Below are 27237 nucleotides of genomic sequence, written 5' to 3' on the forward strand. Positions count from 1 at the left end.
TAGGCCTTGTTAATGTGCACATTGTTTTGACACAGGCCAGGCATGATTTGGTACTTCACTGTCATTCTAACTAGAACAGGGAAGCCTAAAACAGGCAAACTGTTGCAATTAGGCATATATATGCAGGGAAGTGAGACTCTCATCTCAAAAATAACTGACAAAAAAAGGCTGGAGGCATGGCTTATTAGTAGAGTGCCTGCCTGGAAAGGAGGAAGCCTTGAGTTCAAACCCCCTTCTTCCCTCAAAAGATTTAAGAGTCCAAGGAGAGTGCCCAGGCCCTGATTTCACAACTGGTTAGGATCAAAAGTCCAATAATCTCAAGTAATGAATCAGGTGATAAGAATGTAGAGCTATCAATTTAAAACTTTTTTTCACAGTGCTGGGGATTGCCTTATAGGTACTCCAGTAATGCCTTTTCCCCTGTACATGTGTAGGCATCTGAGTATACTTATATATGCTTCTAAGGCTATTTCTTTTCTGAGCCAAACGTGTATATCTAAAGCTGGGCACTGGTGGCTCATGCCTGTAACCCAAGCTATTCTAGAGGCTGAGATCTGTGGTTCAAAGCCATCCCCAGGCTTTAAAGCCCATGAAAGACTTCCAGAAGTGGAACTATGGTTCAAATAGTAAATACTAGGTGCTCAGGTCTTGAGTTCAAGCCCCAGGACCAGCACGTACATCCAAGCATGCCTGATACTAGTGAAGGCCCTAAAATAGGTTCGCATAGGCTGATGGGTGGATGGGTACCAGTGAAATGTGGGAGAAGGCTAGGGGAGAGAGTAAATGTGAATGAACCAGGCCAAACTCCGGACCCTGTGGTTGCCTTTTAAAGGACTAGTGTTTTAAAATTATTTTTGCCAGTCCCAGGGCTTGAACTCGGGGCCCGGCAAATGTCCTTAAGTACTTTTGCTCAAGGCTAGCGCTCTGCCATTGAGCCACAGAACCACTTTTGGCTTTTTCTCTGTATGTGGTACCAAAGAATTGAACCCAGGGTCTCATGCATGCAGCTAGGCCATACTCCTGGCCTTTTAATATTTTTAACCTGGTATTTTATGATTTCATAAGACAAGGAAAGTAAAAATTGTAACTCCAGAATAAAGTATAGTATCAAAAAAAAATTCCTGTAGAAACAACTAGTTGCTAAAAGGAGTGGGGGAAAAAACCAATCTTCATTGAGGCCAATTAAGTCAGAATTTCTTCTCATTGTAATAGCTTTCTAGGTAATTCTAACATGCTACTAAAGTTGGTTCTGGAGAAGACACAAAGCCTCTGGGAATTCACAATTTCCTTGGTTTACAGCAGATACCACAAATACACAAGGGTCAGCAGTTAAATGGAGTTAAACAACTAGTTTGTACAAACTTACAAAGAGTAGAGAAGATGGGGCTGGGAGTTTGGCCTACTGGTAGAGTGCTTGCTTAGCATGCACAAAGACCTGGGTTCAGTTCCTTTGTACCACATACATAGACTAGAAAAATTTGGAAGTGGTGCTGTGGGTCAAGTGGTAGGTAGAGTTCTAGCCTTGAGAAAGCCCAAGGTCAGTGCTCAAGCCCTTAGTTCCAGCCCTAGGACTGACAAAAAAAAAAATCAGAAGACTAACTACAAGGCACTGTTGGTCCTTTGAAAAGGGAGGGGAAAGGGGCCGGGAGTTTGGCTTAGTGGTAAAGTGCTTGCCTAGCATGCACGAAGACCCAGGTTCGATTCCTTGGTACCCCACATACATAGCAAAAAGCCAGAAGTGGTGCTGAGGCTCAAGTGGTAGAGTGCTAGCCTTGAGAAAGTCCAAGGACAGTGCTCAGGCTCTGAGCTCAAGCCCAGGACTGGCAAAAAAAAAAAAAAAAAAAAAAAAAGGGAGGGGAAAAAAGCTACATTAGATTTATTAAATCTCACCAAACAATTCACACATGTATCTTTTAGTTGTTTATTTTGTTTCAGAAGGCTGGACAAAGCATCTACTTTCTAGAACTTAACAGTCACTACACATGGGAAAAGCTTATGTTAAAAAGAAAAAGCAAGGAGAAAAGCTTTTGATTGTCTAATAGGGAACTCAACTCCCCAAATAAATTATTTTACAAAAATAGCACGCTTGCTTCTCCACTTTTCTGTTACTGATAAGAATGAAACAAAAATTCATAGAAAAACTATCTGTAGGTTGGTAGTAAGACCACTTTTTTTTTTTAACATTAAGTCCTTAAAATAAATATTTTACAAACTAAACTTTTAAAAAATAGGTCAAGTATTTACTCAATATTTCTTTGGTCCATTGGAAGACCATTTATCCAAAAGACATCACACTGAATCCACTAATACTCATTGTGGCTGGATACACAGGTGTGTATATTACATACACGTGAAGCAGACACCACTGCCCTGTGCTACTCGTTATGCGCTGTAATGAGTGTCATCCTTCCCAATGCTTCCAAGCCATTTGAATCCAACTGCAAGAATGAATGAAAGATCATACTTGCCTATCACAGACACGAGCTTTACAGAAAGAGAAAAAACATACAGAAATTATGAAGCTTTTCAGATGGAATTATACCAAGCATGGACAATTGTTAACACTGTAGGCAAATATCTGAACACAGAACTGGTGTGGGGAACACAGAAGTGAATGCATATGACAGACCTTTGCCTCCTACCCCTGGTTTCCACTCAGGGCCTCACAGTTGCTAGGGAGGAGGTGCCTGACTTGCATTAGATTTGCCCTTGAGCCATGCTCCCATCCCTTTTTATTATTCTTCAGATAGGATCTCACATTTTGCTGAGGGCCTACTATCCCTCTATGTAGCTGGGGATAACAAATGCTCACCACAACGCCCCGTTTGTTGGGATCAGATTTCACTGATTTTTTGGCTAGATTGGCCTCAAAGCTCAATCCTCCTGATAGAGGATACAAATAGCTGGGATTATAGTTATGAGCCATTGTGCTGGCCCTATTCCTGTTTTATTCTAGAGCTTTACATGGCCTTAGATACTGATGGAGACTTTATAAAATGTTACAATGAAGTGTGTGTGTGTGTGATGGGGCTTTGACTTTGAACACGGCCTGGATGCTGTCCCTGAGCATTTCAGCTCAAGGACAGTGCTGTACCACTTTGAGCACCACTTCTGGTTTTTGGACAGTTAATTGGTGATAAGAGCCTCATGGACTTTCCTGTTCTGGCTGGCTTTGAACCACAATCCTCAGATCTCAGTTTTCTAAGTAGTTATGAGCCACCACTGCCCAGCACAACAGTTTTTCTGTTCTCATAACCAACTTTAAGAAATACAATGGAAAAACAAAACAAAACAAAACAATTCACCTTGACAAAATTAAAAAAAAAAAAGTACAATGGAAGGGTATGGAATATTTTTTACTTTTCCAGACTTTTAAAGCTAATTTCATTTTTATTGTGTTATGACATTTTAGTTAGTTTGCTAAAAACAAAACTACATTATGGTCTTGTCCATACTGCTCAACATGCCTATTATTAAAATATTAAGAGTATGAATCTGTAAATACTTTTCATTTCCAATGGCCACAGACATGAGTTTAGCTTTTTTAAAATCAGCTACGCTGAGTGCAGTGGCTCATGCCTGTAATCCTAACTAAGATCTGAGGATCAAGGTTCAAAGCTACCACGGGCACAACAGGACCTGAGACTCATCTCCAATTAAACTCTAGAAAACAAGAAGTGGGGCTTTGCTCAAAGGTAGGGCAGCAGCCATTAGCTGAAGAGCTCAGTGCCCAGGCCCAGTTCAAGCCCCATGACCCACCAAAAAAATCAGCTACAACCACACTGAGGATAACTAGAGTAAATCCTTTAAATCAAAGCCATGCACCCAAACTCTCAAAACACCAATACTTTCCATCCTGGATAAAAAAACGAACATCCAAAGTAAAGAGAACCACAAGACGGATCAAGTAACCAATCAAAAACAACCTCTCTGTTACTAGAGCTAATAGTTACTCGGAGCTTAAAGTTTCCACTTTCATTATTATTGGTGGTTCCAAGAGTCACAGCTTCAATGTCAAAGGTGACAGTGGATCCAGAGGTAACTGCAGGCAACTGATTAGTCATTTCTTTTCCATTGACAAAGACGGCACCTGAAATGTTAGAGAGGTATTTATCCATGAATATGAAGGATAAGAGACTAACATGGCTTTTTAATGACTAATAACAGATCATTTCCTAATTCAGAAAAAGAAAACATCTTCCTAGCACAGGTATCCTGTATCCTAACCACACAGAAGTCTAAGATTTAAGGATCTTGGTTCAAGGCTAGCCTGGACAGGAAAGACTGTGATACTCTTATCATGTCTGAAGTGAAGCTGTAGTCAAAGTAGTAGAGTGCTAACCTTGAGCAAAGAAGCTCAAAGACCCAGGCCCTAAGTTCAAGCACCAAGACTGGCACCCCCCACCCCCCCCCCAAAAAAAAAAAGAAGGAAAGAAAGAAAAGGAAAGAAGGAAAAGAAGCTATGGCTCATGTGCCTATGGCTCATGGCTGAAATCCTAGCAACTCAGGGGGCTGAGAGCTGAGGATCATAATTGAAAGTCAGCTCAGGCAGGAGAGTCCATGAGAATTTTTTTTTTTTTGGCCAGTCCTGGGGCTTTCCTCAAGGCTGGAGCTCTACCATTTGAGCCACAGCAGCATTTCCAATTTTTCTATGTATGCGGTACTGAAGAACGAACTTGGGTCTTTGTGAGTGATAGGCAAGCACTCTACCACTAGGCCAAACTCCCGGCCTCCAAGACACTCATCTCCAAATAACTGCCAGAAAACCAGAAGTGGTGCTGTGGCTCAAGTGTTAGAACACTAGCCTTGAGGAAAGCCCATGGACAGTGCTCAGGCCCTGAGTCCAAACAAACAAATACAAAAAACATTACTGTTTCACAGATTTGTTTATATTTTTTTTTGCCATTCCTGGGGCTTGAGCTCAGGGCCTGAGCACTATCCTTGGGGTTTCTCAAGGCTAGCACTCTACTACTTGAGCCACAGCACCACTTCTGGCTTTTTTCTATGTATGTGGAATTGAATCCAGGTCTTCTTGCATGCTAGGCAAGCACTCTACCACTCGGCCAAACTCTCAGCCCTCCCAGCTTCTTTCTATATATATGGTCTGGAGGAATCAAACCTGGGTCTTCGTGCAAGCATTTCACCTCTACACCAAACTCCCTAGCCCATAACAGCAATGTTTTTAAAAACAATTATTTTCTTTTTTGTAATAACACAAGGCCTAGATGCTATTTCCTGAGCTTTTTGCTAAAGGCTAGCTAGCACTCGATCATTTGAAAATACTTTCCACCTGAAAACATAGGTAGAAAGGCGGGGGGGGAGGGGGAGATAAGGAGCTCAGTAGTAGAGTGCTAAGTTCTATCCCTGCAGCCATAAACACAAGAAAGAAGTTAGGAACATTAACTTGCTTTATTTATTAATCTCTCCAAACCCCAAGATGGGGACTCAAACTCAGTAGGACACATTGGCAGGTACTCTACTATCTGAGCCATGCCTCCAAACTCCAAATGATTTGTAAAGGCTTTAAAGCAATATTTAATAAAGGCAGTGGAATGTAGGTCAGTCGTAGAGGATTTGGTTAATATGTATCAAGATCTGGGTTTCATCCCTAGCACTCAAAAAGAAAAGAAAATCTGGGCATGGCAGCTCTGACCTGTAATCCTAGCTTCTCAGGAGGCTGAGATCTGAGGATCAAGGTTCAAAGACAGCCTAGGCTCTGAAGACTGAGAGACTCTTACCTCCAATTAATCACTAAAACAACAGGAGTGGGGCTATGGCTCAAGGGGTAGGGAGGTAGCCTTGAGCTGAAAAGCTCAGAGATAGCGCCCAGGCCCAGAGTTCAAGCTCCATGACCCACAAAGAAAAAAAAAGAAAAAAAGAAAGATCTAAATGTCTCTTGTATAACTGGGAGAGATTCCTATTTTATATGAGCAATTAACATGTTTCACCAACAATCACTCACGCTTACCATTTGTACTGATGCACACAGCTCGATCCCGCTGCAGAGAGTCATATCCATTCTGTTTTTCTGCACACACTCCTATACTGTCTCTTCTGTCCGGCTGTCCCACAGTTTCAACTCTGTCAATGACATAGAAAGGTCACCTCATCGCTTTTAGGTCTGAATATAATGTGATACTTAATAGTTGCTAGCTGAAAAAGACTAATTTCTAAAGACCAGCAATACAACTGAGAAGCTTACACTTTGTATACTGTTTTAAATATTTCATAGTTGTAGTGTACATAATGGCATTTAAGTCAATGACACACCATATATGATGATGATCTGTAAGATTATGGGACCTTGGGTTGAGAAGGTAGCTTAATGGTAGAGTGCTTGCCTGGCATGCACAAAGCCCAGGGTTCAATTCCTCACTACCATATAAACAGAAAAAGCTGGAAGTGGTATTGTGGCCCAAATGATATACTGCTATTCCTTGAGCACAGAGAGTCTCAGGGATGGAGCCCAAGCCTTGAGACCAAGCCCCAGGATGGGGGGGAGGGGAGATCAACTCATTAGCTGGGTGCTGGTGGCTCATGCCTGTATTCTTAGCTACTCAAGAGGCTGAGATTTAAAAATGGTGGTTCAAAGCGAGCCAGCTAGGAAAGTCCAAGAGACTCTTATTGCCAATTAACCACCAGAAAACTGGAAGTGGCACTGTGGCTCATAGTGGTAGAGTATTAGTTTTGAGCAAAGAGAACTCAGGGACAGAGTTTAAGTTCTGAGTTCAAGCCCCACAACTGACAAAAATTAAAAAAAAACACAACCCAACTCAAAGCTGATTAAAGACTTACATGTAAAATTTGAAAACATAAGAGAACTCAGGGACAGAGTTTAAGTTCTGAGTTCAAGCCCCACAACTGACAAAAATAAAAAAAACACAACCCAACTCAAAGCTGATTAAAGACCTACAAGTAAAATTTGAAAACATAAAACTCCTAGAAGAAAACAGAAAAATCTCGTAACATTAGTGTTGGGAATGGTTTCTAAGGTATGACCTCAAAAACAAAAACAACAAAGATAAGTAGGATAGATCACATCAAACTAAACCACCAAGAAAGTACAAAGACAACATATGGAATGAAACTTTCCTTTCTTCCTTCCCACTCCTCCCCTCCATATTCCCTCCCTCTTTCTTTTGGCCAGTTCTGGGCCTGAACTAAGGGCTGGCTCTGTCCCTGAGCTTTTTTGTTTAAGGTTAGAACTCTACCACTTGAGCCACAGTGCCACATCTGGCTTTTACTGTTATGTGGTACCGAGGAATCGAATCCAGGGTTTCATGCATGCTAGGCAAGCACTCTTACCCCTAGGCCACACTCCCAGCACTGCTTCTAATTTTTCCTAGTCTTACTTTTTAGTCAAATTTTACTTCCCCATTCCCTTTGTTTTATGCTGACCCTAGGAATTGAATTCAGGGCAAGTACCCTGGCCCAGAGCACTTTACTACTTAAACTATAGCTCTAATCTGGCTATGTAGTGGTTAATTGGAGATAAAGAGGCTTTCCTGCCTGGCCTGGCTTCAGTCCTCAGATCTCAGCCTCCTGAATAGCTGGCCAGTTAATTATTTTTTTGGAGGGGTGGGTCCTGAGGCTTGAATTCTGGGCATGGGTGCTATGCCTGAGCTCTTCAGCTCAAGGGTGAGCTCTTCAGTTCACCCTACTCCTTGAGCCACAGCTCCACTTCCCATTTTCTAGTGATTAATTGGAGATAAAAGTCTCATGTTCTTTAGTGTCCAGGCTCGTTTGAACTACAATCTGGCCTTTTCTGTGTATATGGTACCAAAGAATTGAACCCAGGGCTTTGTCCATGCTAGGTAAGCATTCTACCACTAGGCCAAACTCCTAGGTCCTAAGATAGACTTTTAAGGAGATGTGTGTGTGTATGTGTGTGCGCGCGTGTGCACAAGCGCACATAGACCAGTCCTGGGGCTTAAATTCAGAGCCTGGGTACTGCTCCTGAGCTATTTGCTCAAGGCTGGCTCTCACTCTACTATTTGAGTCACAGCTCTACTTGGCTTTTTTGGTGTTTAATTGGAAATACGAGGCTCATAGACTTTCTAGCCCAGGCTGGCTTTGAATCTGAATCCTTAGATCTCAGCCTTCTGGGTAGTTAGGATTACTCTGCGTAGTTAGGATTACAGGTGTGAGCAGAGTACCTAGAATGAGATATTCTTTTTTTGTAATGTGTATAAGTCCTGGGGCTTAAACTTGAGACCTAGGCACTATTCCTTACATCTTTTGCTAAAAGCTAGTTTATCACTTGAGCTTCAAGTATTATTTCTGGCTTTTTAGTGGTTAAATAGAGATAAGGATCTCCCAGACTTAGCTGCTTGGGCTAGTTTAGAACCATGATCCTCAGACCTCAGCCTCCAAGTATCTAGGATTATAGTGTCTAGGATTACAGGTGTGAGCCACAGTGGAATGGAGCAAGTGGCGGCTTTTAGAGGTTTTGGCTTGTTTGTTTTTGCTCAAGGCTAGAATTCTGCTATTTGAGGCACAGCTCTGCTTTTCTACTTCTAGCTTAATTTATTTATTTATTTATTTATTTATTTATTTTTGGTGCTTAATTGGAGATAGAGTTTCACAGACTTTCTTTCTTGCTGGGACTGGCTCCAAACCACCATCCTCAGATCTCAGCCTGCTGACTGGCTAGAATTACTGGCTATGAGATAATCTTTTTACCTAAATTTATCAAATGAAAATGAGAGCTAAACCTACTGAACCCAAGTATTGTCTATGCATAATGTCAAGTCATTTTTAAATAACATTATGAAAACTGGAACAGATAAAGATAACTTCCAAAAGAAACACTATCTGTAAAGGATGGAATGAACTTAGGACATTTTGTATTTAAGCTTCTGCATTCTTTATACCTGCAACTACCTCCACTTGCCTGAATGTCAGGGTCTGTCCACAGAAGTAGGTTGGAGCGCTGGAGTACAGAACACCAGAGGATTCACAATCATTCCGGAGGGCTATATTTCTTCGACTGCTCAGACTGTACCCCTCAAATCCTGCTGTCCACTCTTTTCAAAAGCAAATGTATTCAACATCATTAAAATCCCTTCTGGGATAACTTCAACACAGATACAATAAGTAGAACCAGAAAGTGAAAATGACTGTCATACGGGTTCTGGCTATGTTTAACAAAACAGAATAATCAGTAACAAGGTACCACAGTTTATCCCACAATTTACAAAAAAAAAAACACTTGGTATAGTAGTACATAATTCTGACATGAAAAATCAAACAACTGTTATCTCCTAGCTAATAAAATCATGGTTCAAATTTATTTGCTTAACAGTGGAACATATTACACATGCACAAGTCCCTGGGTTCAATCCCCTGTACCACATTAAAAAAAAAGAATAAATATGTAGTCAAGTGTGTGGCACATTATCTGTAGTCCTGGCTATTTGAGAGGCTGTAAGCCTAGGAATTAAAGGTCAACCTGAGATATACAGAAAAAAAGGGTAATAATGAAGAAAAGAGACTAATTTTTCTTTTCTTCTTGTCGGTCATGGGGCCTGAACTCTGCTCCTGGGCACTATCCCTGAGCTTCTTCTTTTTGGTCAGTCCTGGGGCTTGGACTCTGGGTCTGGGCACTGTCCCTGAGCTCTTCAACTCAAGGCTACCCTCTTATCACTTGGGCCACAGCACCACTTCCGGTTTTCTAGTGGTTAATTAACGGCCTGGTCTGGTTTTGAACTACGATCCTCAGATCTCAGCCTCTTGAGTAGCTAGGATTACAGGCATTCCTCTCCGCCCTCCACCTGTACCCCCAGGCCTAGGGCTTCAAATCAGGTCCTGGGCACTGTCACTGAGCTTTTTTTGGGGGAGGGGGTATCATGAGGCCTGAACTCTGGGCCTGGGCACTGTCACTGAGTTCTTCAGTTCAAGGTTATTGCCCTATCCCTGAGCCACAGCCCAACTTCCCTCCTTCCCATTTTCTAGTGATTAACTGGAGATAAGGGTCTTTCAGTCTTTAGTGCCTGGGCTGGCTTTGAACCTCGATCCTTAGATCTCAGCATCCTGAGTAGCTAGTATTACAGGCGTGACCCACTATGTCCCGCTTCTTTTTAAGGCTAGCACTCTACTACTTGAGCCATAGTGCCATTTCTAGCCTTTTTTATTTATGTGGTATGGAAGAATCAAATGCAGGGTTTCATGCATGCTAGGCAAACACTTTACCACTAAATCACTTCCCAGCGTCTGATTTTTTCTTTTTCTTCTCTGTTTTTTTTTTTTTTTTTTGGCAAGTCCTGGACTTGAGCTCAGGGCCTGAGCACTGTCCTTGGACTTTCTCAAGGCTAGAGCTCTACCACTTGAGCCTCAGCACCACTTCCAGATTTTTCCTATGTATGTGGTACCGAGGAATTGAATCCGGGTCTTCGTGCATGCAAGGCAAGCACTCTACCACGAGGCCAAACTCCTGGCCCCTCTCTTTTTTTTGTGTGCCAGTCCTAGGGCTTGAACTCAGGGCCTGGACACTGTCTTTGGACACATTTTGCTCAAAGCTAGTACTCTATCAGTTGAGCCCCAGTGCAAGTTCCGGATTTTTCTGTGTATATGGTACCAGGAAATCCAACCCAGGGCTTTGTGCATGCCCTGGGCAAACGGTCTACCAATAGATCGCACTCTTAGCCCTGCAACCCCCAGCCCTAATTTTAAACAATAAAACTTCAAAGAGTATAAAACTTCAAAGAAAACGCCTCTAGCCACATTATTGAGGACTTGGAAAAAAAAAATCAATGGCCGATGCAGTATTTTCAATGTCACTTTTATGCTATGCTAAGAATCTATCTAGCATTAGTTTTGAACTCTAAAGTTAAGAGCTGATAAAAACTAAGTTCACAAAAAGAACTTTGAGAAAGACATGATTCCTATTCTTCTCAGCAGTTCAGGATTTACCCTGTGGAAAAAACTGATCAGCATGCTGCTACATGTAGCACGGAATATAAATATCCCTAAACATCACTATACTCCAGAAGCAGGAAGGAAACAGCATACCGTGTGGTACCAGCGTGGAATGACCTATCTGGGGGACACTCCAAGGACTCCACTCCTGCCGGCCATCTCCTCGGGCGCAGACTCTGAACTGGTAATCGACATTGGGGTCTATGTGTAATACTATGAATTCAGTTTCAGAACCCACATACACATCTTCAAAATGATTTGAAGTGTTGCATTTACGGAACTGGAGCCTGTAATCTTGGGCTGTAAAGTCATCATCCACCTAAAAAGAAAGGTTTTCTGTTAAGTAAAAAAACTAGAGAACAAATGGAAACATTCTGGAACAAGCACATAGGCCCATGAACTGAATATGGGCTGTGCTGGACGGAGAAGACCAAAAGAAATACACCATTATTATTTTATTTTTATTTTTTGTGGTTGGCATTAGCCTTACTCAACTGGGGAATCTACCACTTGAGCCACACCTTCCTCTTAAGCTACTTCTGCAATTCTGTATTATTCTTTTTTTTTTTTTTTTTTTGCCAGTCCTGGGCTTGAGCTCAGGGCCTGAGCACTGTCCTTGGACTTTCTCAAGGCTAGAGCTCTACCACTTGAGCCTCAGCACCACTTCCAGCTTTTTTCTATGTATGTGGTACCAAGGAATCGAACCTGGGTCTTCATGCATGCTACGCAAGCACTTTAACCATTAGGCCAAACTCCCAGCCCACTTCTGCAATTCTGAATTACATACCTTACACCACCGTACTATGATGCCTCCAGGTTTTTCTATTAGTTCTTCTATCTGTACTGGTGGGCGAGATGCTACTGTTCCATGCTTAAAAATGTGGTCTTTCACTATGTTAAGAACTGAATCATCCAACTGAGCAGATAAACAAGGCACATCAACCAGTAATGGCACTTCTGGTAAGCTGAGGAAAACAAAGCACATTTATTTAAGAGACGTATTTATTTATTTATTTTGCCAGTTCTGGCTTGAACTCAGGGCCTGAGCACTGTCCTTGGGCTTTCTCAAGACTAGAGTTCTACCACTTGGGCCACAGCATCACTTCCAGCTTTTTTCTAAGTGTGTGGTACTGAGAAATCAAACCTGAGTCTTCATGCATGCTAGGCAATAACAAACTCCTGGCTACTATTTATAAGCGACCTTTTAAGAGTTGAAAACTTATGAAATATTTTAGGTAGCTGTGATTCAAGTGGCAAAGCGCTACCTACTCGGGAGGCTGAAATCTGATGATCATGGTTCAAAACCAGCCTGGGGACCAGGAGTTTAGCCTAGTGGTAGAGTGCTTGCTTAGCATGCACAAAGACTGGGGTTTGATTCCTTGGTACCGCAAACATAGAAAAAAGCCAGAAGTGGTGCTGTGGCTCAAGTGGCAGAGTGCTAGCTTTGAGGAAAAAGCCCATGGATAGTAATCAGGCCCTGAGTTCAAGCCCCAGGACTGGCAAAAACAAAACAAGAAAACAGCCTGGTTCCAAAGCCAACAGGTCCCGCTCGGGTACAGAAGTTTCTTGTGAGACTCTTATGTCCAATTAGCCATCAGAAAAAATAGTGCTGTGGCTCAAGTAATAGAGTTCAAGGCCCATAATCCTCCCCCACTCCCCAAAAAATGATCTCAACCTTTATGTTACATAAAGATTATCTTCCTGGGGCTGGGAATGCGGCTTAGTAATAGAGTGCTTATTTAGCATGTATGAAACCATGGGTTCAATTCCTCAGTACCACATAAACAGAAAAAGCTAGAAGTGGCATTATGGCTCACTAGTAGAGTGCTAGCCTTGAGCAAAAGAAGCTCAAGGACAGGGACCAAACCCTCAGTTCAAGCCCCAGGACTGGAAAAAAAAAAAAAAAAAGAAAGAAAAAGATTTTCTTCCCAAGTAAATAAGCAAATAGAAAATTGGAATTTAGAAGTAATAGTCCACACCTATAATCCTAGCACACACCTACAATCCTAGCACTCCTGAAGTTCACACAGGAAGATTACAAGCTCAAGGCCAGCCTAGATCCTTGTACTATATGAAAAGATCCTGTCTCCAAACCAACAAACAAAAAAAGGTCTTTAGTGCAAAGTTGCAAGTTTATACCAATTATATTTCAGTTTACTGAAATGATACATATGAAATTTGTGGGGTTTCTTTCTTATTTTTTTCAGTCCTGAGGCTTACCTAGGATGCCTGAAGACCAGGTTCAATTCCCTGTCCTAGAGCTTCTTTCGTTCAAGGCTAGCACTCTACCACTTGAACCACAGTGCTACTTCTGGCCTTTTCTATTTATGTGGTACTGAGGAAATGAACCCAGGGTTTCATGCATGCTAGGCAAGCGCTCTACCACTAAGCCATCTTTCAGCCCTGTTTTGTTTTTAATTCTGCAAAGGCTATGTCACAATCTTTTCTGTAGCATATGTGTGTTACTACAATGAAGAATAAAAATCTTCTTATACACTGAAACTGAAAAAGATCTATAGTAACACTGCCAACTATTTCAGTGACACTGAAGAGTGAAAATTTGAAAAAAGGTATATTCCTTTCATTTTACTTTTTTAAGAAGGGAAAATAGAAGACAATGTTTAAACACTTAAACCTAAGTCCAAAGGAAAAACTCTTTTACCTGTCCAGCTGGATGTGGGAAGCCTTTTTGGCAAAGTTCCACAGTTTTTCATTCTGTTCTTCTATCCCACCAAGAATGGCAATCTCACCTACAAACAAGTGTAAGAAAATCAGCATAGTAAATAATGGCCGTACTAGAAAGCAACCAATACAATTTGTGTCTATATGGGTCTCTAGTTCTCTCGCAAATAATTCCTGCTAGAAGTCATGCTGCAGGAGGTAAAAACTGGGAGAGAGGAAGGGAAGGGGCAAAAAGAAATGTACTTGGGCCAGGAACTTGGCCAGGTGGTTAAAGTGCTTGCCTAGCAAGCACGAAGACCCGGGTTCGATTCCTTGGTACCACATATATAGAAAAAGCTGGAAGTGGTGCTGAGGCTCAAGTGGTAGAGTTCTAGCCTTGAGAAAGTCCAAGGATAGTGCTCAGGCCCTGAGCTCAAGCCCAGGACTGGCAAAAAAATAAAGAAATGTATTTATAATCTTATTTATGTAACTGTAACCCCTTTGTATTTTACCTTAATTATAACAATTTTAGAAAAAGAAGTCATGCCAGTCAAACTTGCAAAGGCAAAAAGTAGGAGACTATTTTACTTGTACACTAGTGGCTGATAGCTTTAGTCCTAGTTACTCAGAGGCTAAGACGTGGAGGATTGAGTGTGAAGTCAGCCAGAAAAGTCCATAAGATTCATATATATTTAATTACTAAAATGCTGAACTGAAGGCATGGCATAAGTGGCAGAGAACCAGCTGAAAGCAATAAGTATAAACACAGAAAAACTATCAGCAGGACATCAGTGGTTCATGCCTCTAATTCTTATTACTTAGGCCAAGGATCTCAAGCCAGCCTGGGCAGGGAAAGACCATGAAAATATTATTATTATTATTATTATTATTATATTATTATTATTATTTATTGGTACCAATACTGGGGGCTTGAACTTAGGACCTAAGGACTGTGCTTGAGCTGTTGTGCTCAAGGCGGTACTGTACCACTTGAGTCACAGCTCTACCTCTGTTTTTTTTTGGTGGTTAATTGGAGATAAGAATCTCACAGGCTTTCCTGCCTGGGATGGCTTCGAACTGTGATCCTCAGATCTCAGCCTGGAATAAGTAGGCGCTGGTAGCTCATGCCTGAAATCCTAGCTACTCAGGAGGCTAAGATTTAAGGATGAGGATTCAAAGTCAGCCCAAGTAGTACAGTCCATGAAAAAAAAAAGTTGAGGGACAGCACTCATGCCCTGAGTTCAAGCCCTAGGACCAAAAAAAAAGAAAAGAAAAAGCCAAATGATGCTATCAGATGTTAAAGAGAAAACATTGTACATCAGGTCAGAAATTATTCAACAGGGCCAAGAGTTTGGCCTAGTGGTAGAGTGCTTGCCTAGCATGCACAAAGACTCGGGTTTGATTCCTCAGTACCACATACATAGAAAAAGCCTGAAGTGGTGCTGTGGTTCAAGTGGTAAGCTCTAGCCTTGAGAAAGTCCAAGGACAATGCTCAGGCCTTGATTCAAGCTCAGGACCGGCAAAAAGAAAGAAATTACTCAGAAAAATAAAAAAGGAAATGCAGTACAATGGGTATGAAAATGAACTTTTTAAAATTTTTTTGGTTGTGGGACTTGAACTCTGAGCCTTGGTGCTGTCCTTGAGTTCTTTAGCTCAAGGCCACCCCCTACCCCTTGAGCCATAGCACCACTTCCGGTTTTCTGATGGTTAACTGGAGATAAGAGTCTAATGGTCTTTAGTGCCTAGGTTGGCTTTGAATGGCCATCCTCAGATCTCAGCCTCTTGAGTAGCTGGGATTACAGATGTAAGCCACTGCAACTGGTAATAAAAATGAACAACTTCTAAGTCTTCCACAGCACTGAAAAACACTGCCAAAACACTGCCACCTCAATGTACCCTGGAGTTATTGCAGTTACAGCCTATGAGTCTCCTCACTCAAAGAAAAAATGGAGCCTGGCACCAGCAGCCTGCAATCCCATCTACAGACCTAATCTGTAGGCTGAGATCCACAGGATCATACATTGAAGCCAGCTAGGGGCAGATATATCCAATAGACTCCATCTCCAAAATAACAAGCAACAAGCAGAGCTGGAGGTGTGGCTCCAATGGAAGACTACCAGGTAAGCAAGCAAGGGGAGCCAGTGCGAGTCCCTGAGCTTAAACTCTAGTATTCACCGGAAAGAAAAAAAAAAATCTACCCAGAAAAACAAACATATTGAGCTGGGAGTTTGGCCTAGTGATAGAGTGCCTACCTAGTATCCCCAAAGACCTGGGTTGCATTCCTTGATACCACATACATAGAAAAATCTGGAAGTGGTGCTGTGGCTCAAGTGGTAGAGCTCTAGCCTTGAGAAAGCCCAAGAACAGTGTTCAGGCCCTGAGTTCAAGCCCCAGGACTGGCAAAAACAACCACTACCACCACCACCACAACAACAGCAAAAACATATTGAACATTGCCTCAAAACGCTCAAAATTCCATAAATAAATTTTTTCCCTTGGGAGGAAGAGTTAGAAATTAAAAATATTTTGGCAGTACAAAAAAATATTCAGGCACCAAGTGCTATAACAAATACGTATTTTCCCCAAAGGATTTATTTTCTAAAATGAAAACAGTCCTTGGGATGATGAGTGAACACTCCTGACCTTTGCTGACCTGTTTCTGAGTTTGTTTCCAAATCCAAAGCCTCCAGAGAAAGATATCCTGTGGTTTTGCTAAAAAGAATTTTCTCAAAGGCACTATTATGGTCAGTGAAAAACAAAAACTTCTCATTGACAATTATAATTAGCATGTGAAGTTAACACTAGCACCATACTCAAAGGAAATCAAAAGGCATTTAACTTGCAGCTGGAATGACAGACTTATGAGCTATCCATATACTTTATCCTATGCCACCCCCGTGCTCATTCTGTGGGATGGATAAAATTTAGTCTCTGTCTTGAATTTCTTTTACCTTCAAGTACTGGGTAAATATTGGCGTCCCTCAGTGTTCTGCTCTCTGCCACGTTTTTCCAGTATTATATATAGTAGCTGTTGAAGATTTTACTTATTCTATGGATTTGTATTAAATACTCACACCATTGTGACTCTGATACCTTCAGGACCCATAATAACATGCCCAAGTGTTAAAACTGCTGTTCCTCCTTCACCTCCTGTGTCAATAAATGGCACCAGCAGGGCGTGGTGGCTAACACCTATAATCCTAACTATTCAGGAGGCTGAGATCTGAGGATTAAGGTTCAAAGCCAGCCCAGGCACAAATGGACCTCAGACATCTCCAATTAACATCTAGAAAACGGGAAGTGGGGCTTGGCTGAAAGGTAGAGCAGTAGCCTTGAGCTGAAGAGCTCAGGGACAGTGCCCAGGCTGAGTTCAAGCCCCATGACCTACACAACAAACAAACAAACAAACAAACAAATGGTACCAACATTGACCTGATCATCCAAAACCAGGCTGGTTTTTATCATCTCAAAACCTTCCTTTCCCCCTTTGTTTTATTTATATTATTAGTAGTAGTATTAGCAATAGTAGTAGTAGTATTTTGCCAGTCTTGGGGCTTGAACTCAGAGATAGGGCAATGTCCTTGGACACGTTTTTGCTCAAGGCTTGAGCACTCTGCCACTTGAGCCACAGTACCACTTCCAGCTTTTTCTGTGTATATAGCTTTTTCTGTGTATATTCCGGGGAATGAAACCCAGGGCTTCGTGCATGCTAGGTGAGCATGCTACCACTAGAGCACGCTCCTGGTCCTCCCACTTTATTTTATAGCCATATAATCATCCTTAACTAATCAATAATTTTACCTCTAAAAAAAGCATTTTTTTTGCCAATCCTGGGGCTTGTACTCTGGGCCTCAGCTCTGTCCCTTAGCTTCTTTTGCTCAAGGCTACTGCTTTACCATTTAAGCCACAGTGTTACTTCTGGCTTTTTCTGAGTAGCTTACTGCAGATAAAAGTCTAATGAATGATTGTTGTCCTTAATGTACTATGTTGTCTCTTATCTCCTTTGCTGTCTCTTGGTTATCTCATATTGTTACAGTATCTTACTTTGTTATCTGATATATTGAATTTATTTGTATTTGGATATTTGAAATTTGATAGGGAAGGGGGGAAAACCAAGACGGGTGGGGGGTGGGGGGGGAGGGTAATGGGTACCAAGACATGTGAAAGGGTATCAATGTATGTGAATTAATGCACCTTCTATCTGGCAAATATCATGTAACCCTTTTACTAATTACAAAAAAAAAAAAAAAAAGAGTCTCTTAGGGACCATGAGTGTGGCTTAGTGGCAGAGTGTATGCCTGGGAGAAAAAACAAAAAAAGAGGGCCAGGAGTTTGGCCTAGTGGTAAGAATGCTTGCCTAGCATGCATGAAGACCTGGATTTGATTCCTTGGTACCATATACATAGAAAAAGCTGGAAGTGGTGCTGTGGCTCAAATGGTAGAGAAAAGCCTTGAGAAAGCTCAAGAACATCCTCAGGGCCTGAGTTCAAGCCCCAGAAATGGCAAAAAAAATAAAATAAAAAAAAAGTCTCATAGACTTTCCTGCCTGGGTTAGCTTGGAATTGCAACCCTCAGATCTCAGCACCCTGAGTAGCTAGGATTTCAGATGCAAGCCACCAGCATCTGGCTTCTATAGATCTGCCATTCTGCCACTCATTTCTGATGTCACTTCATCTTGGCATCATCGCCAACTCTTTTCCTTGGTATACTTAATAAATTTCCTTTTATTTTCCCCCAACATGCTGAAGATTTTTATTATTTATTTAGTGATTCATTTTTGCCAGTCCTGGGATTTGAACTCAGGGCCTGGGCACTGTCCCTGAGCTTTCTCAAGGCTAATGCTTTACAGCTTGAGCCCCAGGACTATTTCCAACTTTTTCTGTGTATGTGGTACCAAGGAATCAAAACTCAAAACTGGGGCTTTGTACATGCTAAGCAAGCTCTCTACCACTAGGCCACAATCCTAGCCTGAAGATTTTTATTTTAATTCTAACTCCTCTCCCCCACCCCCCCACATTCACAGGGCTTGAACTCGGGGTTTGGGCACTATCCCTGAGCTTCTTTGTTCTTTTTTTTTTGGTCAATTGTGGGGCTTGGACTCTGGGCCTGGGCATGGTCCCTGAGCTCTTAGCTCAAGGCTACTGCCCTACCCCTTGAGCCTCAGTGCCACTTTCGGTTTTCTAATAGTTAATTGAAGATAAAAGTTTCTCAGTCTTTAGTGCCCAGGCTGGCTTTGAACTGCGATCCTCAGATCTCAGCCTCCTGAGTAGTTAGGATTACAGGTGTGAGCCACCTCACCTGGCTTATCCCTGAGCTTCTTTTGCTCAAGGCTAGCACTCTACCACTTAAGCCACGGTGCCATATCCAGCCTTTTCTGTTTATATGGTACTGAGGAACTGAATCTATGGCTTCATACATGCTAGGCAAGCACTCTACCACTAAGTCACATTCCTAGCCTAAATTCTAACTTTTCGCAGTGAACATACATTACTACATAAATAGGTAGAAAAGGAAATAATTTTCCTATCTTTAAAAGTAACAAGTGCCTAATATGAGACATAATAGGCCAAGAGTTTGACCTATTGGTAGAGTGCTTGCCTAGCATGCACGAAGACCCAGGTAGAGCTCTAGCCTCAAGAAATCCCAAGGACAGTGCTCAGGCTTTGGGTTCAAGCCCCAGGACTGGTAAAAAAATAAAAAAATTATATAGAACTGAATAAATTATAAAACTATATAAATTATTATAAATTATAGAAGAGAATAAAGACCTAAATTTCTGTAATCCCACAGCCAGAGTAAGTTACTGCTAATATTTTGGGCTGTTTCCATACATACTTTTCTTATTTGACACAAGGTCTTGCTGTTACTCAGGCTTGCCTAGAACTTCAAATCCAGGCCAGCCTGAAACTTGAAATCTTGCTACATCTACCTCTTGAGTGCTAGATTAACAAATATAAACCACTATGCCTGGGTTTGAACTCAGCATCTTGTGTTTGCTAAGCAGGTACTCTTTTATCACTTGAGTCATAGCCCCAGAAGTTTTCCTTTTATTAATAATTGTTTTCTGAATTTCAGAAAGGTGGTACCAGGGGGTAACAATTTAACTTGTCCTTTTAAGTGTCTAGGTGAATTTCTTTAAGCTCTGTGGGATTCCTATAGAAAATGACTCTGTACTTTTCTAGACAGACTGAGGCATTTCTTTGAACTCTGTGAGGTCTCAGATCGTACTTGGTTTGTCTGTTTTCTCTCACTGGGCTATGCATTCCAAAGTACAGAATGGCTGCCATTTCATTTAGTGTTTTTGTCAGACACAGAGACCTATGCTGAAGGCTAGGAAGGTCCATGTGAAGCAGTGGAGATAATAAGGAAAGACTTGGGCATAATTTAACAAAAAAGTCTAGTTCAAGATAGAAATATAAGAACCTACGTTTGGTGGGGAGTGTGGCCTAATGGTAAGAGTTCTTGCCTAGCATGCACGAAGCCCTGGGTTCAATTCCTTGGCATCACATATACAGAAAAAGCTAGAAGTGTTGGTGTAGCTCAAGTGGTAGAGTGCTAGCCTTGAGAATGCCCAAAGACAGAGGTCAGGCCCTGAGTTCAAGCTCCAGGGCTACCAAAAAAAAAAGAAAAAAAGAACCTACATTTCACCAGGTACAGTGGCTCACACTAATAATCTTAATTATTCAGGAAGCTGATAAAGTCAGAAGTAGAGGCATGTCTGAAGCCTTGAGCAAAATGAAGTTCAGGGACAGTACCCAGACCCTGAGTTCAAGCTCCAGGTCAAGTACCAAAACTAAAACAACAACAAAAATCTAAGTTTCATAAATAAACCAATCATTTTAAATTCCTAAAGAGACAGGGATTTAAGTTCTATATAATATGTACATTGAAAAAATATCTGAACAAATTCAAAATGATCTTAAAACAGAACCATTTGGGACAAATTGTTTACTTCTTATTTTGAAAATGATTCTAAGCAGTACTTCAATTGTACTTACCCTGGGATTTGTCATCTTATATTACAAACTCTCTCAAGAGAAAAACATCCCAGGGCCCCACTGATGTCAAGAAGCCTGCTGGTATCCTCATGCCTCAGCCCACACATTTAACAGGCTCCCTGGACTCCCACCTTCTCGGACCAGGTCCTCTGCAGTGGTAACTCCATGCTCTATGAGCTTCTGGCAGTCATCTAGTGGTTTAATGGTCTCCTGTTCAATGATGTCCACCTGTTGCAAAAGAGTCACCAATCGCTCATCCAGGAGCTTCCCAAGGGTTCCCTTTAAGTCATTAAAGTGCTGTTTGAGCACATCTCTTGTCTGTGATGCACTTTCTTTGATCTAGAAAGAAATAATAAAAAAAAGCTCAAATTTAGAATATCTAGGAAAAGTTAAATCACAGGTATCACCATAATTATCTAAAGGAACAGCACAACTTTTATCTTCCATTCATTAAAAAAGAAAGTGTACAAAAGTGATGTTGTAGCTCAAGGAGCAGAGCGAGAGCTCAAGGCTACCGTCCTACTCCTTGGCCTGCCTACTCCGTGGCCTGCGTGTTGTTCTTGAGCTCTTCAGCTCAAGGCTACTGCTCTGTCCCTTGAACCACAGAAGCACTTCTGGTTTTCTGGTGATTAACTGGAGATAAGAGTCTCACTGACTTTTTATTGCCCAGGCTGACTTTGATCAGAGATCTTCTGACTCAGCCTCCTGAGTAGTTAGGATTACAGGCATGAGCCACCGTATCCAGGAGAAAAAAAAGTATTGGGGCTGGGAATGTGGCTTAGTGGTAGAGTACTTTCATGGAGCCCTGGGTTCAATTCCTCAGTACTCCATACAGAAAAAGCTGGATGTGGCATTATGGCTCAAGTGGTAAAGTGCTAACTTGAGCAAAAGAAGCTCAAGGACAGGACAGGGGCCAGGCCCTGACTTCAAGTCCCAGGACTGTGGGGGAAGGGAGTGTTTTGCTATTGTTGTGCTAGTCCTGGGGCTTGAAGTCAGGGCCTGGGTGCCATCCCTGAGCTTTTACTCAAGGCTGGTACTCTTTACCACTTGAGTCACAGCTCCACTTCTATCTTTTTAGGTTGTTAATTGGCAATAAGGAGTCTCAGGGACTCTTCCTGCCTAGGCTGGCTTTGAAGTATGATTTGAAGTATGATACTCATATCTCAGCCTTCTGAGTATTTAGGATTATAGGTGTGACCATCAGTCCTCTGCCCTATCCTTCCTTTTTACAGTTGAACAATATTCCATTGTTTACACACATATCTTCCATCAGTGACAAACCAAATGTGATGAATTTGTTATCTATAGAACTACACAGAATTGGTCACTATGTCAGAAAGGACTCAAGACCTAGTTCTAGTTCCATGGTTCCACTAACTATGTTAATTTAGTTAACACAGGCTTCAATTTGTTTATGTGTCAACTGAATATAATTAATAGTAATTTCATGGAGTGGCTGTGAAGAGTAATTAAAACCTATGTACTATGTTTGGTAAAGTTAACTTCACATTGTCGTTCCCAATAAATAAATGTTAGAAAGTATTACTTTGCGAGGTGTGGTTGTACAGACCTGGAATGCCAGTACTTAGAAGTCTGATACAGGATAGTAAGTTCAAAGCTAGCCTAGACTACATGGTAAGATCCTGTGTCTAAAAAACTAAAAGGAAAAAGGAAAGAAAAGCATGAATTATTATTGCTTGTACAATGTAGTCCGTAACAGCAGAATGTTTGGGTACAAAAATAATTACTACGAGCAGCGAGTTTGGCCTAGTAGTAGAGTGCTTGCCTAGCATGTATGAAGACCAGGTTTAATTACTCAGTACCACATACATAGAAAAAAAAAAAAAAAAAGACTACACCTTTTGCTGGGTGCGGAGGCTCATGCCTGTAATCACAGCTATTCAGGAGGCTGAGCTCTGAGGATCAAGGTTCAAAGCCAGACCGGCCACAAAAGGGCCTGAGACTCTTACCTCCAATTAACCTCTAGAAAAGGAAAGTGGTGCTGGCTCAAGGGTAGGGTGGTAGCCTTGAGCTAAAGAGCTCAGCAACAATGCCCAGGTCCAAGGGTAGGGCAGTAGTCTTGAGCTTGAGTTCAAGCTCCACGATCCACCAAAAACAAAACAATGCAAAAAATATCCCTGAGAGGAAAGTCTGTGAGACTCTTATCACCAATTACATACACACACACACAGAAGTGGCACTGTGGCTCAAAGTGATATCTTTGAGAAAAAGAGCTCAGAGAGAACATCCAGGCCCTGAGTTCAAACCCCATGACTGACAAAAAAAAAAAAAAATCAATTTCAAAAGTTTACGAATTCCTTCAGATCCCAGCTATGGATTGCCTACAGAAGTAATCATAAAACTTTCTTGGAAAAGAATCATGTAGGCTGCCTGTTGTAACTCAGATCTCAGATTGACTGAAGCAGAAATTTAGAGAAAGGGCAGGAAGAAAACTATACGGATAGACTCATTTTTCATAATTATACCTGTGATCTATAATTGTATAGCCACTTAAAGAGACATACAGCTATCAAGCTACAAATTTCAAATAAAGAACTCTGTTCTGGAGATATGAAAAAAACAAAAACAAAAAACCTTAGCCAGGCGCGGTGGCTCACGCCTGTAATCCTAGCTATGTAGGAGGCTGAGATCTGAGGATCAAGGTTCAAAGCTAGCCCCGGCACAAAAGGACCTAAGACTCTTATCTCCAGTTAACCTCTAGAAAATGGGGAGTGGGGTTAGGCTCAAGGGATAGGGCGGTAGCCTTGAGCTGAAGAGATTAGGGACAGCACCCAGGCCGAGTTCAAGACCCATGACCCACAAAAAACAAAACAAAACAAAAAACCCTTTACATCTCACATATGTCTTAAAAACAAAAAGGATATTGGTATAGACACTAATGTTTTTCCTCCCCAATATTAGAGATTGAGAATAGAGACACTCAGGGCTGGAGCCCAGGCCCTGAGTTCAAATCCATAACTAGAAAAAAAAAATCACAGGATACATCCAGAATTACTATATCAGTCATATTTTCCTGTTATAGGTGATTTTTCAATAGGATAGCAGAATACATAAGATTACATGAAGACATGTCAAAGCATTGTAGCATATTTCAAACTACCACCAGCAAAAGGAAATTCTGCAGTTGAGCACAGCAGTACATCACCAAAGTCTTTCACCGGATACAACATACACAGGAAGCCACTGGTTGGGTAAAGTCAATTTCCTCTTCAGAATTCAAAAGCTCCTTCAGCCATTGAAGAGCCTCACTGTGTTTTATTTTTGTTTCAGAACCTCAGAAAAAAAAGGAAGTATATAAACACAAAATAGGGGAGGGCTGTGTGTAGAAGGGAGAATCCATTTTCAAACCCACCTCCTGTGTTTTCACTATAAATCTGGCTCTTTTTGATGACAGAATATCAACCACGGCCACTTCAAACTTGGTATTTCCTTGGGATCAGTTTCTTCTCCCAGAAATAGCTTTTTTTGTGTGGGTGCCAGGCCTCAAGACTTGAACTCTGGGCCAGAGTGCTATTCCTGAGCATTTTTTACTCAAGGCTGGCACTCTACCCCTTAAGCACAGATCCACTTTCAGGTTTTTTTGTTTGTTTTGTTTTGTTGTCTGTTAGTTTATAAGAGATGAGTCTTACAGACTTTTCTGTCAAGACTGGCTTCAAACCTGGATCCGCAGAGTAGCTAGAATTGCAGTTGTGAGCAACCAACACACTGCTCAGGAAGAGTTTATAATATAAAGTTCAGTTATAGCTGGGTGCTAGTGGCTCAAGCCTATAATCCCAGCTATTTAGAGAACTAAGATCTGAGGATCATGGTTCAAAGCCAGTCCAGGCAGGAAAGTCAGTGAGATTCTAATCTCTAACTACCAAAAAGCCAGAAGTGAGGCTGTGACTTAAGTGTCAAAGCACTAGCCTTGAGGAAAAAAGCTGAAGTGAAGAGAAACAACAGGAGCAAGAGTAAAAGTGAGATAGTGAAGACAGTGTTGGAGACTGGTATGGAGGCCTAACATTCTGAGTCCTGTTAACACTAAGGCTCCAAACATGTTAATGCAAACTGTCTTGGATATTCTAGCCTCAGCTGCCATCTGACTGCAACCACAAAGAATGCTGCCAAGCAAAACCAGAACTGCCTAATTCAGCAATGATCAATCTCCAGAAGTGTAAGCAAATAAAATGATTACTTTTAGCCAGGCACCAGTGGCTCAGGCCTGTAATCCTAGCTACTCAGGAGGCTGAGATCTGAGGGTCACAGTTTGAAGCTAGCATAGTTCACAGTTTGTGAGACTCTTATTTCCAATTAGCCACCAAAAAGCTAAAGTGAAATTATGGCCTAAATAGTAGAGCATTACTAGCCTTGAGTACAAAAGCCCAGGTCCTGAGTTGAAGCCCCAGGACTGGCACATGTGTGGGCACACATGCATGTGTGCATGCAGGCACATGTGCGTGCGCCCCCCCCCCCCAACGATGAATTAGGTATAGTCTTTTTTTTTTTTTTTTGGCCAGTCCTGGGCTTGAGCTCAGGGCCTGAGCACTGTCCTTGGACTTTCACAAGGCTAGAGCTCTACCACTTGAGCTTCAGCACCACTTCTGGCTTTTATCTATGTATGTGGTGCCGAGGAATCGAACCCGGGTCTTCATGCATGCTAGGCAAGCACTTTAACCCTAGGCCAAACTCCCGGCCCCTAGGTATAGTCTTGATCTAAAAAAAAAACAAAAACAAAACACAACAACTATCATTCTGGTATATGTGGTGGCTTATGCCCATAATTCCAGTGGGAGAACAAAAAGCCTAATGCCCATCTAGATTACACAGTGAGATCCTCTCTAGAGGGAAAATACACACAGATACACACACACACACACACACACACACACACACACACACACACACACACACAAATTCTCATTCTATTAAAAAAAACAGACAACTGCATGTAAAAGCAACTATGATAAAATATTAAGTTCTCACAGAAGTGTAACAATCACAAACTACCCCCAGAGTTCAAAAAGAGCATCCTACTGGAAAAAAGTAGGAGACATTAAAAGAACAAGTTGGCAGCTACAAAACTAGGAGATTGGGCCGGGAGTTTGGCCTAGTGGTTAAAGTGCTTGCCTAGCATGCATGAAGACCCGGGTTCGATTCCTCGGTACCACATACATAGAAAAAAAGCCGGAAGTGGTGCTGAGGCTCAAGTGGTAGAGCTCTAGCCTTGAGAAAGTCCAAGGACAGTGCTCAGGCCCTGAGCTCAAGCCCAGGACTGGCAAAAAAAAAAAAAAAAAACTAGGAGATTTCATCACAAATAACAGAATTATTTTGTGGCTTTCTTATCATGGCTCATATTGATCAAGAATGCCACATGTCCCAGGCATTGTGTTAAATTTTGAATAAATGTGTTCCTCATTTTAATTCCAATATTAGCCAAGTGGGCAATATTGTTCTTGTTTTATAGATAAGAAAAGTGATCATGACAAATTTTTCTAGATCCATAGCTAACACAGACAAAAGTGACCATGGCTGTTAATGTTTCACTGACTGACCTCAATAAAAGGCTGTCCCTACATTTGTTTGGCTTCCTAGAAAATCTATTAGCCGTTTTTACAACTTTTATGACAATAATAACCATTTTCTCTATCAAAATTATACATACATTGTAATATATATTAAAAAATCTACATAGGACCCGGAGTTTGGCCAAGTCATAGAGTGTTTCCCTAGCATACAGAAGACCCAGGTTTGCCTTAAGTTCCACATACATAGAAAAAGCTAGAAGCCAGGCATAGTGGCTCATGCCTGTAATTCTAGCTACTCAGGAGGCTGAGATCTGAGGATCTTTGTTCAAAGCCAGCCTAGGCACTAAAAATCTGTGAGACTCTTATCTCCAATTAATCACCAGAAAATTGGAAGTGGTGCTGTGGTGTGTATGGTAGTAGCCTTGAGCTGAAGAGCTCAGGGACAATGCCCACAATGAATTTACTTGTACTTACAGAACTTTGCTAATGGGCTTGAAATGCTTCTTAGTGGAAGAGTGCTTGCCCAATATGCATGAAGCCCTGGATTCAATTCCTTAGTACCATACAAACAGAAAAAGCTGGAACTCATATTGTGGCTCAAGTAGTAGAACGCTAACCTTGAGCACAAAGAGGCTCAGGGACAGAGCACAGGCCCTGAGTTCAAGCTCCAGGTCTGGGGGGAAAAAAAGAACATTGCTTCTGATATATTTGCAGGACCTAGGTTAATATATTTCACCCTATCACCAACAAAAGCTCTATAAGTATATGACAGACTCTATTCACTGCTACACTAAAAATTATACTGTCTCCTATGCCTATAATCATCCTAGCTTATTGGGAGAAAAGGTGAAGTTGGGTTTGAGCTTAGCCTAGGCAGAAAAAGTTCATGAGACACTTTCTTAACTCATAGCTGTGCCCAGTGGCGTGTGCCTGACATCTCAAACTCTATGTGGCTGAGACTGTGAGGATCTTGGTTCCAGGCCAGAACAGGGAGGAAAATCTGAGAGACTCCATCTATATGGAGGGAAACAAGATGCAGCTGGTGTGAACCCAGACTAAAGTAGGCAGGCAGATGGTGGCTCAAACTTGCTTCCCAAGCACGATGCATCAAAAATAATCAAGCTGGGCACTGGGGT

At 41.7% G+C, this 27237-nt stretch overlaps 1 protein-coding gene across 2 annotated transcripts in view; it reads right to left on the reverse strand.

The window, feature by feature from the left end:
• Positions 1-1911: 1911 nt before the first annotated feature.
• The window catches only part of Crlf3 (cytokine receptor like factor 3), a 33565-nt gene continuing 8239 nt past the window's right edge, over positions 1912-27237 (reverse strand). The window contains exons 2-8 of one of the 2 annotated variants that reach the window (XM_090350646.1): positions 20708-20804; positions 13580-13667; positions 11705-11882; positions 11011-11236; positions 8894-9026; positions 5969-6081; positions 1912-4090 (exon numbers count right to left, since the gene is read on the reverse strand). In XM_090350646.1, the coding sequence (XP_090206772.1) occupies positions 3834-4090; positions 5969-6081; positions 8894-9026; positions 11011-11236; positions 11705-11882; positions 13580-13667; positions 20708-20804 (1092 nt within the window). In that variant the 3' untranslated portion in view covers positions 1912-3833. Of the gene's footprint in view, positions 4091-5968; positions 6082-8893; positions 9027-11010; positions 11237-11704; positions 11883-13579; positions 13668-20707; positions 20916-27237 lie in introns of both variants that reach the window. The other variant, XM_090350645.1, reaches the window with a different exon arrangement.

This window comes from Megascapheus bottae, chromosome 17 (genome assembly GCF_031878675.1).
Source record: "Megascapheus bottae isolate mThoBot1 chromosome 17, mThoBot2.hap1, whole genome shotgun sequence".
NCBI lineage: Eukaryota > Metazoa > Chordata > Mammalia > Rodentia > Geomyidae > Megascapheus > Megascapheus bottae.